The sequence below is a fragment of the Podarcis pityusensis genome (assembly GCF_964106645.2).
Source record: "Podarcis pityusensis genome assembly, chromosome: 4".
Taxonomy (NCBI): domain Eukaryota; kingdom Metazoa; phylum Chordata; class Lepidosauria; order Squamata; family Lacertidae; genus Podarcis; species Podarcis pityusensis.
Window position 1 is genome coordinate 75,845,024 of NC_138027.1, and position 15,909 is coordinate 75,860,932.

At 41.6% G+C, this 15,909-nt stretch overlaps 1 protein-coding gene across 2 annotated transcripts in view; it reads right to left on the reverse strand.

Moving 5' to 3' along the window:
• Positions 1-34: 34 nt before the first annotated feature.
• Positions 35-15,909, reverse strand: part of TBC1D8 (TBC1 domain family member 8) — a 50,150-nt gene continuing 34,275 nt past the window's right edge. For both annotated transcript variants that reach the window (XM_081002967.1, XM_081002968.1), the window contains exons 8-20: positions 15,665-15,835; positions 9,725-9,875; positions 8,532-8,746; positions 7,588-7,705; positions 6,596-6,881; positions 6,038-6,167; positions 5,732-5,830; positions 4,979-5,047; positions 3,710-3,953; positions 3,019-3,084; positions 2,575-2,664; positions 2,078-2,178; positions 35-929 (exon numbers count right to left, since the gene is read on the reverse strand). In XM_081002967.1, the coding sequence (XP_080859093.1) occupies positions 480-929; positions 2,078-2,178; positions 2,575-2,664; positions 3,019-3,084; positions 3,710-3,953; positions 4,979-5,047; positions 5,732-5,830; positions 6,038-6,167; positions 6,596-6,881; positions 7,588-7,705; positions 8,532-8,746; positions 9,725-9,875; positions 15,665-15,835 (2,190 nt within the window). In that variant the 3' untranslated portion in view covers positions 35-479. The remainder of the gene's footprint in view (positions 930-2,077; positions 2,179-2,574; positions 2,665-3,018; positions 3,085-3,709; positions 3,954-4,978; positions 5,048-5,731; positions 5,831-6,037; positions 6,168-6,595; positions 6,882-7,587; positions 7,706-8,531; positions 8,747-9,724; positions 9,876-15,664; positions 15,836-15,909) is intronic.

The following is a 15,909-nucleotide window of genomic DNA, read 5'->3' on the forward strand; positions in this document are numbered from 1 at the left end:
TCATTTTGAAGGTGAAGGTGCTATTTGAAAAGCAAAAGTTACAAAGGCATTTTTATTGAAATGTGCACACACAGAGACATGAAAAGCACAGTCCATGTACACTGAACATTCAGCAAGACATACAAATCTTGATGTCTTGATTTGTATATATTAATATATTAATGGTTTCAATTACCAGCATTGAAACAAGTATTCGGTATTAGTGCAAAAAAGGCAACTGTACATAAAACCTGCAGTCAGACGACACTTTCAAACCAGGAGTTCAGCTTTTTGTCTTTGAAATATTAACACATCTGCAGCAGTATTCAAAGGGAAGATGGCCTTTTCTTCCTAAATTACATTCAAGAAAACAAATGTCAAAACCACATTAAATGTGTTTTGGTTTTAAAGCTCTTCAACTGAAAATGTATCAAAATAGTCCAAAAAACTTAATGTTGGAAGATGCGCTTTGGTGTAACATGAACTGCCTGGGAGATTTGCTATGGTACACTTAAAGGTTCGGTCTCACCTCGTGATGATTGGCTGGTGCCATTTGTTTTGAAGGTATATTGAGCTACCCTTGCATTCTCCAGTTTTAATTTCAGGTCTAAGGATTTTTCAAAGAAGTTGACGAGTGACTGTTCAGTTAATAGTGAAGCCAAGATGTGTTCAAATGAAACAATCCAATCCCCATCAGTTATTGGTAAAGACTCTGCATTCTTTGGGGTCTTCACAGTGTCAGTAAAAACCACATCTTGATCAGAGGTAGATGCCTCAGTCTGGAAGTCCTCAGTAAAGTCGTCTGAGCCTGAACTGCTGCTTCTCTGACCCACTTCTCCAATCTGGAGTAACAAAGTAGTCACTGTGGCAATGGCTTGATACAACTCGTTCTCCTCTGGGTCTTCATGAAACATGCTGTACAAGGTCTTGCAGAACTGGATGAACTCTCGCTGAAAAACATGACATGCATTTTTTTGTTTGTTGCCTGCCCTGCAGCCTTAAAAATGGAAAGACTATAATAGATAACTAATACTACCTGCCTGCAAGGGAAAGGAATTAACATGCACATTTATAATCCTCAAAGCAATTACACAAACTTTGCTTATATGGTTCACAAACAGGCAGTTTAATGGTTAATCGGTTCCCTAGCAGTTTGTTGGGAACCAAGATGGACCAAGTACTAGAATGTCACTTCCTCAGAAATCCCTGTTTAATGTTTCTGGGAGTAACTGTTGAAACAGGCACACAGTGGTAACTCCCAGAGTAAACTCCATTGCTGATGCTATGCAGAGTGTTCCAAGATACATGGCAAACACAATGACTGACACTTTTCAGGAATTCTCACAAGTCTACCTAAGACATTTCTTATACAGGTGGCAACCATTTTGTGTGGGGTTCTGTTCCTGCTGTGCCCTTCTCCCATTCTGCCCTATTCTAGGTACAAAAGGACCTGCATATCAATTGGACATACCTAAAATGGTCAGGCAACAAGTGATTTAATTTATCCGCAGCCCCAAAAAGATACTTCATTAGCCCACTTCATATGTTAAAGCGAAGGAGGGCTATACAGCTTGGGGGGGGGGGCTGACATTGTGTATCTCCCCAAATTGAACATGGGACAGCGGAAGAAGGGAAGCCTAGATGCGTAGGTTTCTGTGGAATCAAATTGGACTGCACTAGGACCAGAGTGTGCAAGGCTCCAAGGAAAGGCTTCTCTTCAGACATCCATTCTCACTCTATGTTGGGTCAGGGAGCGGCCTGCATTACTGTAGTTGGTTCCAGTTTAGATATGGTGACATCTAGATTGTTTTAATTGGCCGGCGGGGGAAAAGAAGAACCACCGTCTCCACACACCCCACCACTGCCAGATGTTTGTCAACATGTTTCCCATCCCTGAACATAGATTTTGTCCAAATAAGCCAACTTCCCTTGAGCGTTGAGCATTTTCATGAGTATAATGAGTTGCTAGAGGCTAACATTACATGTTTACTCCACACATAAATAGGTGACCAAATGCAGAAGTGGCTTAGGCAGACCGATAAGATGCAGTTCTCAGAGTTTTGACAACGTAAGCATCTAACATCTCATCATGTCTTACCTGGCACATTTTTGGTAGCTCTTTCTCAGCCTTGGCATCTTTTTCTTTGGCTAAGTCCTTCAGCATCTGCTTCAGTTGTTTCTGATAATCTATGGTGTCACCTGGAGAGCAGGATATAAATGACATTACAATTCATTTCAACAAAGGAGGAAGGAAAATGTAAATAAAATGAATTTAGGGAGCTCTGGTGAATCGGACCAAAGTCTAGTCTAACATCCTGTTTCCTCCAGTGGCTAGCCAGATTCCTCTTGTGAAGCTCAAATACAGGACGTGGGGGAAATAGGTTCTCCAGGAACAAGCTCACTGGCTTACTGCCTCTGAACCTGCAGATATCATGTGTAGGATATAGCCATCAGTCACTGACAGTCTGCTTTTGTTTTAAGCCCTTTTAAAAACCATCCAAGGTGGTGGTCATTAGCACAGCTAATGAATTGCATATGCTAAGTTGGGGCAGGGTAGGGGGAAGCAGATACCCATTTGCAAACCAGATCACTTACCATTTGATTTTCCAATTACTAGCGGCCTTGAAGTTGACAACAAAGGATTCTTCAGTGGTGATTGGCTGTCCCTGTCTTTTTCTGTGAGGGCTACAAAAAAGACCATTGGTGATCACAAAATGTTTATTTTAGGCGTAACAGTTCCTTGTGGGTTCCTACATTTTCCCTTGTTTTCAGTTGTGGCCCCTAGGGCTGAGGGAGAGGCTCAAAAGCCTCACTTCATACAAACATTTTGGACCCACCATGAACAGCCTGTTATAGGAGGAATGTTACTGGTTCATATAAAGGGAGGGCAAGTGGTGCTGCAGGAAGAAACTGCAGGATATCAAAGCTGAGTCACTATGTATACAACTGCACTTTAAACACACTGGCTTACCATAATATAACAAAAATAGGATGATGCAAGCAGTACAAAAAGGGAGGGGGATCCTGTAAGATTCTTACCAGGAGGAATGTGCAGCTTGTACAACAGTTTTATCTTTTCATTCATTTCTCCATTGTACATAATATCTGTGTGAGGAAGAAAGTGTATCAGAGGCTCGACCTTTACACTTGAAGCACGAAGGAATAAAACTCTTTATGTGAGAAACCATCATAGTATCCGCAGACAATTTCGTTTAGAACTTTATCTACGCGCTTGATCCTTGTGTAAATATCAAAAGTCATATAACTGAACTGTGGGCTGGAAAGCACTTGATTAAGAATGCCTATTTTCCCCAGTTTGCATCTCAAAAGCCTCCTGAGACTTTCAGATAGAAATAAGGCCTTGTGCTGAAAAACAAAACACTTGCAGTTTTTAAAGACCAATCTAAGCCACCTGTAAGGGAAGCTACTTCCTATCCTTTGGCCAGGCTAAGATTTTAGTGGTTCCACAAGCACTAAGGGATTCAAAGAGAGGACTGTGGAAAAGCATATTTGAAGCTTCCACATTTTCTTTGTACACAACAGCATAAAATCTCGGGACCCATTGCAAGGGTGTCACAAACAGTTTTGTGACCTGGAAGAATCCTAAAAAGAGACAAATTACCAGGAACACGCACACCACATGACATTCTGTCATCCTGACTGGTGTATTTCTGCACACCCTCTTCTGATAAGTTCCCAATGGCAGTTGCATCTTTAGAGATGTATTTACCTAAACAGCCAGCGAAAGCTTTGAATTCAATGAGATGGTCCATGTTTTCATCCAAAAGCCGGAATGTCCTTTCTGCTAGAACTTCAGTATGTTCACCACATGTCCAGGGTGAAACAAGTTTATACAGGTTAGTGAACTGCAGAGAGTCAATTCTGTATTGCTCTGCGTAAGGTCTGCTTGGATTGTGGCGCTGAATTACAACTGCACTATTCCATTCCCAGTAGCAGCTTATTAGATGTTCTTTCTAAGGAGAATTTTTTAAAAATAATGAAACATTAGAGGGGGAAAGACCCAGATACAATTACAAAATCTAGACGTAAAACAATGAACCTGCAGGCACTCTTGACTATGGCTCTTGCCTTTGCACAGTAACTACATTCCAGTATGTTTGCTACGTGCACCCCTCTCAATGCAGCCAAGTAGGAGGCATTTCCACCACCCTAGAACACATTCCATCCACACAAAAGCAGCCAAGAAGGGGGCAGAACAGACTATGGCCTGCTGAAAGTCGCTAAGGCTAGGCAGAGGAGGGCTGCAAATGGCACTCTGGGCCTGTGTTCTCCATCCAACTTACCCTATACCTTTTTTTAAAAAAAGACATTGACAGGGAAAAGGAGCAGTTTCAAAGGCTCCTTTAGAACAGGAGAAGGGAATCTGACCCACCAGCTGCTGTTGAACTATCATCCCTGACAATTGACCATGGGAGTTTGGGGTCCAACAACATCTGAAGGCATGAAGGTTACACACACACACACACACACACACACACACACACACACACACTTTTTACATCCTTGAAAAAGCTACCAAGGATAAAAAGGAAATAGCAAAACTAATAGTATGCAAGACAGGATTATCTGGTTGCTTTCTAAGATCCATAAGCTTAGATATAGATCTATAGATAGACCTGAGTACAGTGGTGCCTCGCAAGACGAAATTAATCCATTCCGCAAGTCTCTTCGTCTTGCGGTTTTTTCGTCTTGTGAAGCACGGCTATTAACGGCTTAGCGGCTATTAACGGCTTAGCGGCTATTAACGGCTTAGCGGCTTTAAGAAAAAGGAAACAAACTCGCAAGAACTCGCAAGACGTTTCGTCTTGTGAAGCAAGCCCATAGGGAAATTTGTCTTGCGGAACGACTCAAAAAACGCAAAACCCTTTCGTCTAGCGAGTTTTTCGTCTTGCGGGGCACCACTGTATGGCTAACACAGAATATAACCATACAATATTCTTTTCTGGGATTACATGCATTTTTTCAGTGTTTTGCATACCTTAAACAAGCCATACAGTTCTTCCAAGTCTTCTGGAGCAATGGAGACATCTGGGATGACAACTCTAAGCTTAAGAGAAAACAGGAGTGAGCCTAGTGGTAACCTGGCATAGCTGCTGGCAATATCACTTCTCACAGCAACTTAGTATAGTTAAAATCTGGAATGCTTAGGTATTCCACCTTTCTTGTGTGTTACCTTCTTGTCTTGTTTTAGAATCGTAATCTGACACCTGTTTTATCAAGTCATCTCTCTATCTCTTGCCCACCCAACACTAAGGATCAACAACTTTCTCCTACATGGCAGAAAAACAGGGAATGAGAGATAATCTATTGCTGTCCTCCAGTGCCAAGATCCCTAGCCCTTTCAGTTTACAGCAAGGTGTCTGCCGCTTGCTGGACTAATTTGCTCACAAGCAGAGCTACCAAGTTCACCTGCCAAGATTTTGTCCCCTTGCCCTATTTGTGAGGCAGAGAAGCACTTTCCCATTTGGACAAGAAACAGAAATAAAAAATCACAAGTGGCTTAACTCCTCTCCTTCCGCAGCTTTAAAGCAGAGACATTTCATATGGATTGTGCCATTCACAATACTGAACAGCTCTGTGTCACATTTTGCTCCTTTTAAAAATCAAAATTAATCGTTAGGTATAATTTCATATGTTTCAATCTATGAGCACTGTAGAAAACCCTGCTTATGGCATGTGCCTAGCACAATTTTAAAATAAATGAAACATTCTAACTTTTGAGCATTCTCACCACGTTCTGTTTAGTGGTTTCTTCGTGGCTTTGGAGAACACGGATCCTGTGTTTGTAGCGCATGTGCTCAATCTGCTCCACAGAATGGTCTCCAAATTTCTAAAATACAAGAATCGATTTTTGCTTCAGCCTGCATCTCAGTGTACATTTTAAAATATATAATATAGTCAGTATGTTTAAACCAGAACATGTACCATATTCACCACAGTTGTGCTATCTGTATTTTGACTCAAGTTAACATAAAACTGATATTTAAACACTTGGTGAGTTTCCAACCAGAACTTCCAACTACCATTTCACTGTTACCTCATAAGAATCCCGAATTAGGTCTGCTATTTCTGTTGTAGGACAGGGCTCTATATCATCACTGAAAAAGGCATGCTGGTTGCCAATCAGGGGCAAAGGGCTTTCCTCATTCTTAACATGATCCAAGAACCTGAAATAAATAAAGAAAAAACATTTAAATCCACTTTCTGTTAATGCACTCTGTTACACTCAGTGGAGAGCAGTCCTAGATTTCACTTCTCATTTTTTAAATAAACACCTTACTGAACCAGATCAGGCTTGTTCTCTGCCTAGAAGCTGTTCCCAGGTGATCATATCCTTTTATGAAGCCAGGAACTGCAATTTTTTTTGCTTTAGGGAAGAAATTAAAAGTAGCAACGACTTATCAAGTTTCTGGAATATGTGGTTCTTTTCTTTGAAAACAGCTACTAAAAAGCATAGTAGGGAGGCAAGCGTTGTCATTAAATGTTCGGAACAAGTTTCTCTGTATCATTTTATTACTGTTAAATAAACAATTATTTCTTTTTGAAGCAGCAGTGTTAGCATTGCAGCACTGAAACATAGTAGTCAGAACAATACCTGCTCAGAATCATCAAGGCATGTCCATCATCTTTGCTGTTGCACAGTTCTACAGCATTGGCTTCAAGGATAGCCAAGCCAAACTGGAAAATGGCTTTGATCCCATCAAAGAAGAAACAGTCGACAACATTAACAGCACTTTCTAGGGGCATGATACTGAGAAAGAGAGTGAGGAACCATGACAGGGAAACGGAAGCCAGTGTGGAAAGGTCTTTCATATGTTCGGCCAGTTCTGGCAGCCGCTCCTTGATTAGCTCTTCGAATATAGACTGATCCACCTGAGCACCTGGAAATCACAGCAGATAATGTTAGCCAAGGTTGAAATAAATAATTCCTCTAGCTTTATAATTTAATACAATTATTTTATGAATTCAAGCCTCATTCCTCCTCTTAACAGATACTGTTAACAATACTGAGTTATTGAATGGTCTCAAAGCTTTTTAAAAGGGGGGTGGGGAAAGCATCTGTAACACCTTTTGGGGAGCATCTATGAAATAATAATATGGCAGAACTTAACACTTCAATATAAAAAGTGCAATAAAACGTAAGTACTATCTGAAACGACTGTCAAAAGAAAGTGGCAACAGGGGATTGATGAAATAAAAACAGAGCACAGTATTTCCCTCCGCTACACATACAATACGCAACCTAATCTCAACTATGAAAAATAAGCCATGGAGCCGTTTTTATACTGCCCAATATAAAGAATCCAATGCCCATATAAAAACTTCAAGAGAAGAAAGGGTTTAATATAGAACAGAGTTTATGTCACCAAATTCAGTTAATAGAAAATCTACAGGAGGGGTTGGGAACCTGTCCAGTTTTTGTTGCTGGACAAAAACTCCAATTATACCTGAGCTCTGGCTATGGGGACTGGAGTCCAACAACATCTAGAGAACCAACGTTTCCCAAGCCCTGATATACAGCGTGTTGACTGTTTTATTTCCCTGGGAATCAGTAAAGAGAGTAAGAAGCGAACAGGAGACTCTCACCTATCACCCTGTGATTAAAGTAATCTGGAAGCATCCTCTCGCACACAGCGACGAGCAACCAAAATGCTTCTTCCTCTTTGGCATACAGCAACAAAACAGAGGCTAAGATATTCATGGACTGTTAGAAAGTCAAAGAAGACAATTTTAGTTGCCGCGACACCTTTTAAAAACATGTAATGAGAGCTTAAAAAAAATAAAATCATTAGAACTGAGGTTAAATAACCCACGTAAAGGTTATGTACAGACATTTCCCCATCAAACTTGAAACCATACTGGACCCTGGTTAGCTTTGAAAAGGTGCTAGCAGTTTTATTGCTGCACCACTAGGAGCACAAAACTTATGGATATAGCTTTCAACCTACATAGCGAGGGACTTCTGTTAATTTAGTGTTTGTATAACAATGTAGGAGTAATGAAATAGACAACAAAAGCTTGCTCCAGAATTGAGTTCTCACTCTTTCACTATAAGCTTCTGAAAGTGACAAAAATATGGTGTCTCCTCAACTGTAACCCAAGACAAAATATCTCCTCAAGGCGAGGGGTCTTAGAGTTCAGCAACAGCACAGCTGCTTTCTAGCATCTCCATTTAACTGATCTCAGGATACAGAGCTGAGAAAAACCTTTGCTCAAAGCCACCTACAAACAGAAAGAACTCACAGAAGCTGAGAGGCATTTCACAGGTAGTCTCCCTAATGGCCACATTGCTAATGAAGAGAAGAAATAAATGAAGCACAGCACAGTGGATCCATCTTAACTTGCACAGAGAGTAAGCTGTCTAATTACACTTCACATAGAAAGTGACACTGGGGAAACGGTGAGACAGAAGCTGTCGCCTTTTCTACTGACCACCCCCCTGCCTTAGTGCATCTCCCTTAACATGCTGAAGCCTGTCATTTTCGAAGGAGTTCATCTGCAAATTGGTGGCGTAACGGATCTTTCTTTACCTGGCAGTACCCAATTTTGGGGTTTCTGTGTGCATAAGCTGTCAAAACTCTCCTCAATGCAGCTATGCCCGTTTCACTCTGGAAGGCAGGGTGCTCAGGTAACGAGCGATGCAAGTCACGTTCTATTTCCTCTGTTGCTATGCAACACATGCCCAGGGACACCTCCACTAAGTTTTCATAGTAACCAGGGTGGGTATACAAATCTGTTGCAGCATCTGAAGAAGAGGAAAAGCAAGAACTGAAAATTAGTTATGAATCCAAATATAATCTTAAAACTATGTTATTTGTCAAAGGAACAACTATGTGAAACTAGATACTGAATATCAAACATATTCCTAAATCAAAATTACTCAGGAACACACAACTACATTTTTGTAATATGAAACACTGTGCAGAAGAAGGAATGTGAGTTTGAAAATACTTCAATAACCTAACTTGCTATATATGGTAAAACTTGCTAATTTACATAAATATGGGACCAGCAGTATAAGATTCTCTGTCTTAAATCCCATTTCAAATAGAAGGGTTTAATCGTGCAAGTGTTGCCTATCTGAATCACAAACACTGCATCAGAGATTGTTATCTTAGTCCAACAGTCCTGCTTTTAGCTTGTAGCAAAGGAAATGGCAGAGGAAGTCTTAAGCTTCTCATTTCAGTTTTTTGTGCCAAGTATAACATCTCAGCAATGTCTGCTGATATAAAGGCTATTATTTTGGTATAAAGACCTTTATTACTTACCATTTGTATGAAACAAATGGGTATAATTTAATTACCTATAGTCCTAAGTAGCTAGCAGCGAAACATTTCTCTCTCTATGGGCTGTACCCAAATCACCTGGTTCTTTTCCATTACTAGAAAATTAAATGGTGCCATAAATCTAGCTCATTTCCCTTTCTCACTTGCTTCTTTCCATGGTGAAATACAGTGGTACCTCGGGTTAAGTACTTAATTCGTTCCGGAGGTCCGTACTTAACCTGAAACTGTTCTTAACCTGAAGCACCACTTTAGCTAATGGGGCCTCCTGCTGCTGCCGCGCCGCCAGAGCACAATTTCTGTTCTCATCCTGAAGCAAAGTTCTTAACCTGAAGCACTATTTCTGGGTTAGCGGAGTCTGTAACCTGAAGCGTATGTAACCTGAGGTACCACTGTACCTGGTCAGGTTTCTTGGAAAAGTCACACCACAGAATTCTCACCTGAGAAAAAGAGCCACAGTTTGCCTCGTAAAGATTCTGGAATTCCCATAGCAACCAATTTCCTGATTTTTTCTGTTCGGAACATACAGACAGTTCTGCCATACTCATCAAAGTGATCATTCCACAGGCTCTCTTTGATTTGCTCCCTAGACTGAAAGCCAAGAGAGGAATGTTAAATCCATCATATTTATACAAGCCATGATGCAATGGAATAGCCTCTCGTTCAGAGAAAGCTATTTGTTTGTAGTGATGGACAATGCAACAAAAAATACACTACAGAATGCTATTACAGTCCTGTATATTGGTCAATATTTATGCCGCTCCAAAGCAGCAGGAAGACAGCTGCAAATATGAATATTATCTGGAAAGCCTGTATGCGAGCCATTATCCAGTTATGCAACAGGGAAAGCAGAAAATTAGGAAATGTCTAATTTCCTTTAATACTTATATCCTGCTGTTTCCTTCTAGCAAGAAGTCTAGAACAGCTGGCAAAAAGTGCTAAATCATCAATTTTAAATATCAAAATTACAATCAATGTAGGAAAATCCTAGAATTGTAGAGTTGGAAGGGATCACAAGGGTCATCTAGTCCGACCCCCTGCAATGTGGGAATCTTTTGCCCACAATGGGGCTTGAACTTATGTCCCTGAGATTAAGAGTCTCATGCTCTACTGACTGAGCTATCATTCTAAACAATAAAAAACAGTTCAGTACAATAGCACAGGGAAAGTGAATATGCAGATGCTCATGAAGTCCAACCACAATTGGAGGACCACAAGTTCTCCATCCCAGCCATACCAGATTCACAATGACAAACTAACATATTATTATTATTATTATTATTAGCCAGGCAGGGGACCTTCTCTGTAGTGGTGCCTGCCCTGTGGAACACCCTCCCATCAGATGTCAAGGAAATAAGCAACTATCTTTCTTTTAAAAGACATCCAAAGGCAGCCCTGTTTAGGGAAGTTTTTAATGTTTCATGCTATATTGTGTTTTTGATATTCAGTTGGGAGCCACCCAGAGTGGCTGGGGAAATCCAGCCAGATGGGTGGGGTATTATTATTATTATTATTATTATTATTATTATTATTATACCGCCCTTCATCACAAGATTTCAGGGCAGTTCACAGGATACAAATACAAGGTAAAGCTGCTTTACTAAAGCACAAGTAAAAAAACCCAACAATAACCACCCCTCCCACAAACACATTTAAAAGGCTGCAGAATATTACAAATACAAAATACAAGTTAACATATAGCACTTAAGAACAATTTATATAAAACACAGCAGTAACATTCAATATTTAACTAACTAAACATCTCATGTAATCCAATAATAATTGTACAATTGTAGATATTGTTTTATTGCTTTTTAAGCTCACTGAGTCATTTGCATTATATCTTATTTTTATCTTATTATACACCACTTTAGCAGCTTTCGACTGTGAAACAGTTTCTATGCAATCACAAACCATCTTATACAATTATGATGAAATGCACCAAAAGAAAAGTCAGAGCATCACACAGTCTCTTGGGACTATTTCCTACACTACATTTTTAAGACGCTATAATGAGAAGCTTTTGTAACAACTCATTATCATATTCTCAACATAACCTGCATCTGTTTTGAGGAGGTATTAAATCATTCCTATGGAACAACTTGCAAAACCGTTTCTACAACTTCGATTTCAAAATGAAGAAATGGTCCTTGCTCAGATACAGACAGTATCTGCTTGAACCTATAACATTTCCTATGTACTGTAGGAAGTATATACTATATATGCTACAAAGGAATGGGCTAAGGAGAATAGATTGCAGAAGGAAAGAAGTCATTAATGTAAACAAAGGAAGGAAGGCCTCAGTCCTATAGTTCAGACAGATGTTTCTCTCTCTATCTTTGAAGAATTTCAGAATGCCACCTCCCAAATAATAATTAAAATGAAAGGTTCATCATCATTAACAACAATTAGATTTCTATACCGCCCTTCATCCGAGGATCACAATATGAACCCACAAAAATATTGTTAGTATCTTCAGCTCACAGGCAGAGGTACCTGGCCTCCCCCGAGGCAATTGAGCGAGATACTGTGTTGGACCTCCGGCAGGCTAGGTAAACAAACCGGCGATCCTCCTCAAACGTGAGCAGGACACACCCTCCTCCTTCTCTCCCTCCCTGCACTCCCCCAGGGAGGGGAAGAAAGACAGACAGGAGTCCTTTTACATGTCCTTTTATTCCTGTCATTCAGCAGTACAGAGAAATGTGACTGTTCCCTTCAGACTCCATCAGAAGAGTCTCACACTCCTCCCCTGTACTTCCAGTACAGGTCATATGACACTCTGAGCTAACATCCGGTGCTCAGTACAGAGAATAGGCTCCACCTTTTCCCCAACAGTACATCTGCAAACCACAACATCCTGTTTTGCATTCCAGCCATCTGGAGCTGGCTTTTGCCTTGCTGCTTTTTCCCAACATCCTCCCCCAAAAGCATCAATTGGCAAAACATGATCCAGAGAAGAAAACAAACAGTTGTTATACATATAACAGTCCCCTGTTGTTTCAGTTCCACCCTTGGAACTTCCCACCACTGGTTTCACCAGTGTACCTCTCTGGTTGTCTGGCTTCCAAGGAATGAGTGCCTCTGCATTACCTTGGCTTGCTACTCTCTGTTGTGTCTTTGTCTCTGACTTAGACACTGCTTTAACCTGCTTTGAGTTGTTAACAATAGCAACACATGCAACAGCTAAGTTAGCAAACTCTTTTGAGTACCTCTTTGGTGGTACACCCTTTGTAACTCTCTCAGACCTGCGTATGAGGTTCTGATCCTCTGTGCTCACTGGTTCAACCTCTGGACTTTGTTGAGAACCAGTAGCAATCAGTGGTTCTTCCTTCACCTGTGAAGGTCTATCCATTGTGTGAGATTTTCTCTCAATGGCTGTTACAACTGAACTCTCTGAGCTATCACTGTCATCGTCAGTACCACTGTAATCTGTGACATCAGAAAAATCATCAACATCATCTGAATTTCCACCTGTGGGAAATGTTTGTTCTACAACCCGCTCTTGCTCTGGAGCACTCTCTAGAAACTTTGTGAGAATCACCTGACCAGATTCAGACAAAATTACTCTGTAGAGACCCTTTTCATATCCCACAAAAATGCCTCTGGCATTCTTTACTCCACCTGGAGCTTCTGTTCTCACATGAGACCCGAAAACCTTAAAATAGGCAACAGAAGGTTTTCTATTGAACAGCTTCTCAAAAGGAGAACATCCCAACTCTGTTGAGACCTTTCTCAGCCACACATGAAGATAGGACGCTAGCGATTCGGCCCAATATTCATGTGGCAAATGTGAACTCAGCAATTGCGCATTCATCCCCTTTTGCAATTCTTTGTTCACCCTCACACAGACCCCCCTGTTCCACGCTTCGGTCGAAACAGCAACTTTGTGGTCTATCCCTTTTCCATCCAGGAACTTCTGAAACTTCTGTAACAGAAAAACTTGTTTGTCATCTGTGAAAAGACAATCAATGTTAGCATCATGCATACTTTTAACCTTGTCACAAAACTCCTGAAACTTTTCTAAAGTTTCTTGCGGTTTCTCCATCATATAAACCCAAGAATAATTAGTGAAACAATCCACACACAAAAGGTAATATTTTGCACTGCCTCTAGATGGTTCTAGAGGACCAATCACATCAGCATACACCCGCTGAAATGCTCTGTCGACCTTCTTGGTCACCTTCCTGGTGCTCACACTGGTCACACCTGCAAGAGAGATTTCGTTAGAATCAGAAGAATTACATTTCATGTAATCACTTTGATCAAAAGTCAACAAATACAGTCCATCTTTCTCTTTGGCAGTAAGAAACAGTTCTCCATCTTTGTAGATCTTGCAGCTTTTAGCATCATAGGTCAGTTTCAGTCCTTTCTTTGCAATCTGCGACACACTCAGCAGATTAAATTTCAGTTCTGGAACCAGGTAAACATCACTTATAGTCAAGTTCAGACTCTCAAGATACACAGTCCCAATTCCTGTTGCTTCCAACTCTTGACCGTTGGCCTGTTTCACAGCGAAGCTTTGCTTCTTCAACGTCGAAAACAGTTGTCTGTGCGGGCACATATGAACCGTCGTGCCCGTGTCAATTATGAACGAGTTCCCAACATCTGGCGTGGTTCCTTTCGCCATCATAGCCTTTGCAGGTTTCACCTGGCACTTGGTACGGCTTTTGCCTGACGCCTCAGGCTTCGTAGAGCTGCTCTTTGCTCCTCTTGACTGGCGCGGCTTCTTACAGTTTCGCTGTAGATGCCCAGTCTGTCCACAATTGTAGCATCGGACAGCACTCAATGCTACTCCATGCTCTCCAGTAGATTCATCAGTGGGGAGATTTGAACTCCGTTCCTCCCTCCCCCTGTCAGCAACACCCATTGCACCTTGTTCAGGAACACCAACAGTTCCAACAACCACAGTTCCTGCACTCTCCCCTCTGGGGTCAAAGCTCTCCTCAGCTTTCGATGAGCTCTTAGGAACTTGGCCAGCATCATCTTGGCTCACCCCTTCTGGGGTAGTTATCCATCCAGACCATGATGAATAACTGTCTCTGGTTAAGGGAGGTGGGTAAGGCAAAGCTCCTTTCTTGGCATCCATCTTGAAGCCAAGCCTCTTCAGCTTTCCAGCCCACACTCTCAAACAAACTGTAAAATCCAACAGTTGTTTTTTTTCTTTCTCACTCAGGCAGGCAAACTGCAAGTTGTTTACGCTCTTTTGCACCTGGCAGCTAAACTCTGGCTGCTATGGAAAGTCCCTTCCAAGGGCACGTAAACTTGTAGCCAAAACATTCTCTGATTTTGTTTCGCTTTCCCAGGCTCACACTCACAGTCCAGCCCCTTTGCCAGTAACTTTCCAACTTTCCGTTACCTAGCAACAATGCATTTCAATAGGACAGTTTATCAACCACAAGAATTTGTGGAATGCAGGCTTCAGCCTTTAAGCTGCAGGCCTCTTCCTCCCGGAGCTCTTGTTTTCGTTGAAACGCAGCTCCGTGAACCAGTGAATTAATCAAACTGCGTTCACACTTTTAGCCCGAAATGCAGCATACCTTGAACTTTGTTGCTCTGGAAAACACCTCCTCTTTCCACCAGGTGTCTGTTGAGCCTCTGACTTCTTTCAGACGCTTGCCTTCTCCCTTGGAGCAGAGGAGGACAATCCACCAGCCTCTCATGCAGATGTCCGATGAATCGCAACCATCCGAAGGCTGCCATATATTAGTATCTTCAGCTCACAGGCAGAGGTACCTGGCCTCCCCCGAGGCAATTGAGCGAGATACTGTGTTTACCGTCCGTCTGCGACCTCCGGCAGGCTAGGTAAACAAACCGGCGATCCTCCTCAAACGTGAGCAGGACACACCCTCCTCCTTCTCTCCCTCGCTGCACTCCCCCAGGGAGGGGAAGAAAGACAGACAGGAGTCCTTTTACATGTCCTTTTATTCCTGTCATTCAGCAGTACAGAGAAATGTGACTGTTCCCTTCAGACTCCATCAGAAGAGTCTCACACTCCTCCCCTGTACTTCCAGTACAGGTCATATGACACTCTGAGCTAACATCCGGTGCTCAGTACAGAGAATAGGCTCCACCTTTTCCCCAACAGTACATCTGCAAACCACAACATCCTGTTTTGCATTCCAGCCATCTGGAGCTGGCTTTTGCCTTGCTGCTTTTTCCCAACAAATATAACATAGTAGCAAACAGAAGCAATAACCCACCCACCCCATTTAAAAGGCCATAGATTGTTTAATTAGCCAAAGGCTTGGGGGGCGGGAGAGGAACGTTTTTGCCTGGTACCTAAATATATGTAATATTAATAGCATGCCATATAATGCAAGGAGAGACTGTGCACAAGCTTTTCAAATGTCCCCAATAACTAAAATGGTGGTTTTACATACCATCCTAAAATCCAGACCATCTATTCCAGAAGGATGAAATGCTGAACTCAGGGCCTCTGCATTCAGCAGGTGTCTACTGCTGCTGTCATTTTCATTCCCATTATTGCTTTGTGAAGCTACTATCCCCAAGTTCCCAAGTTCATAATCGGCATGTGTTGAATGAGAATTTTGCTGCACAAGTAAAGGGGGGGAAACAAAGAGAATCCGTTTGAAAGCTTTATTGTGTAGATTCAATAACAACAACT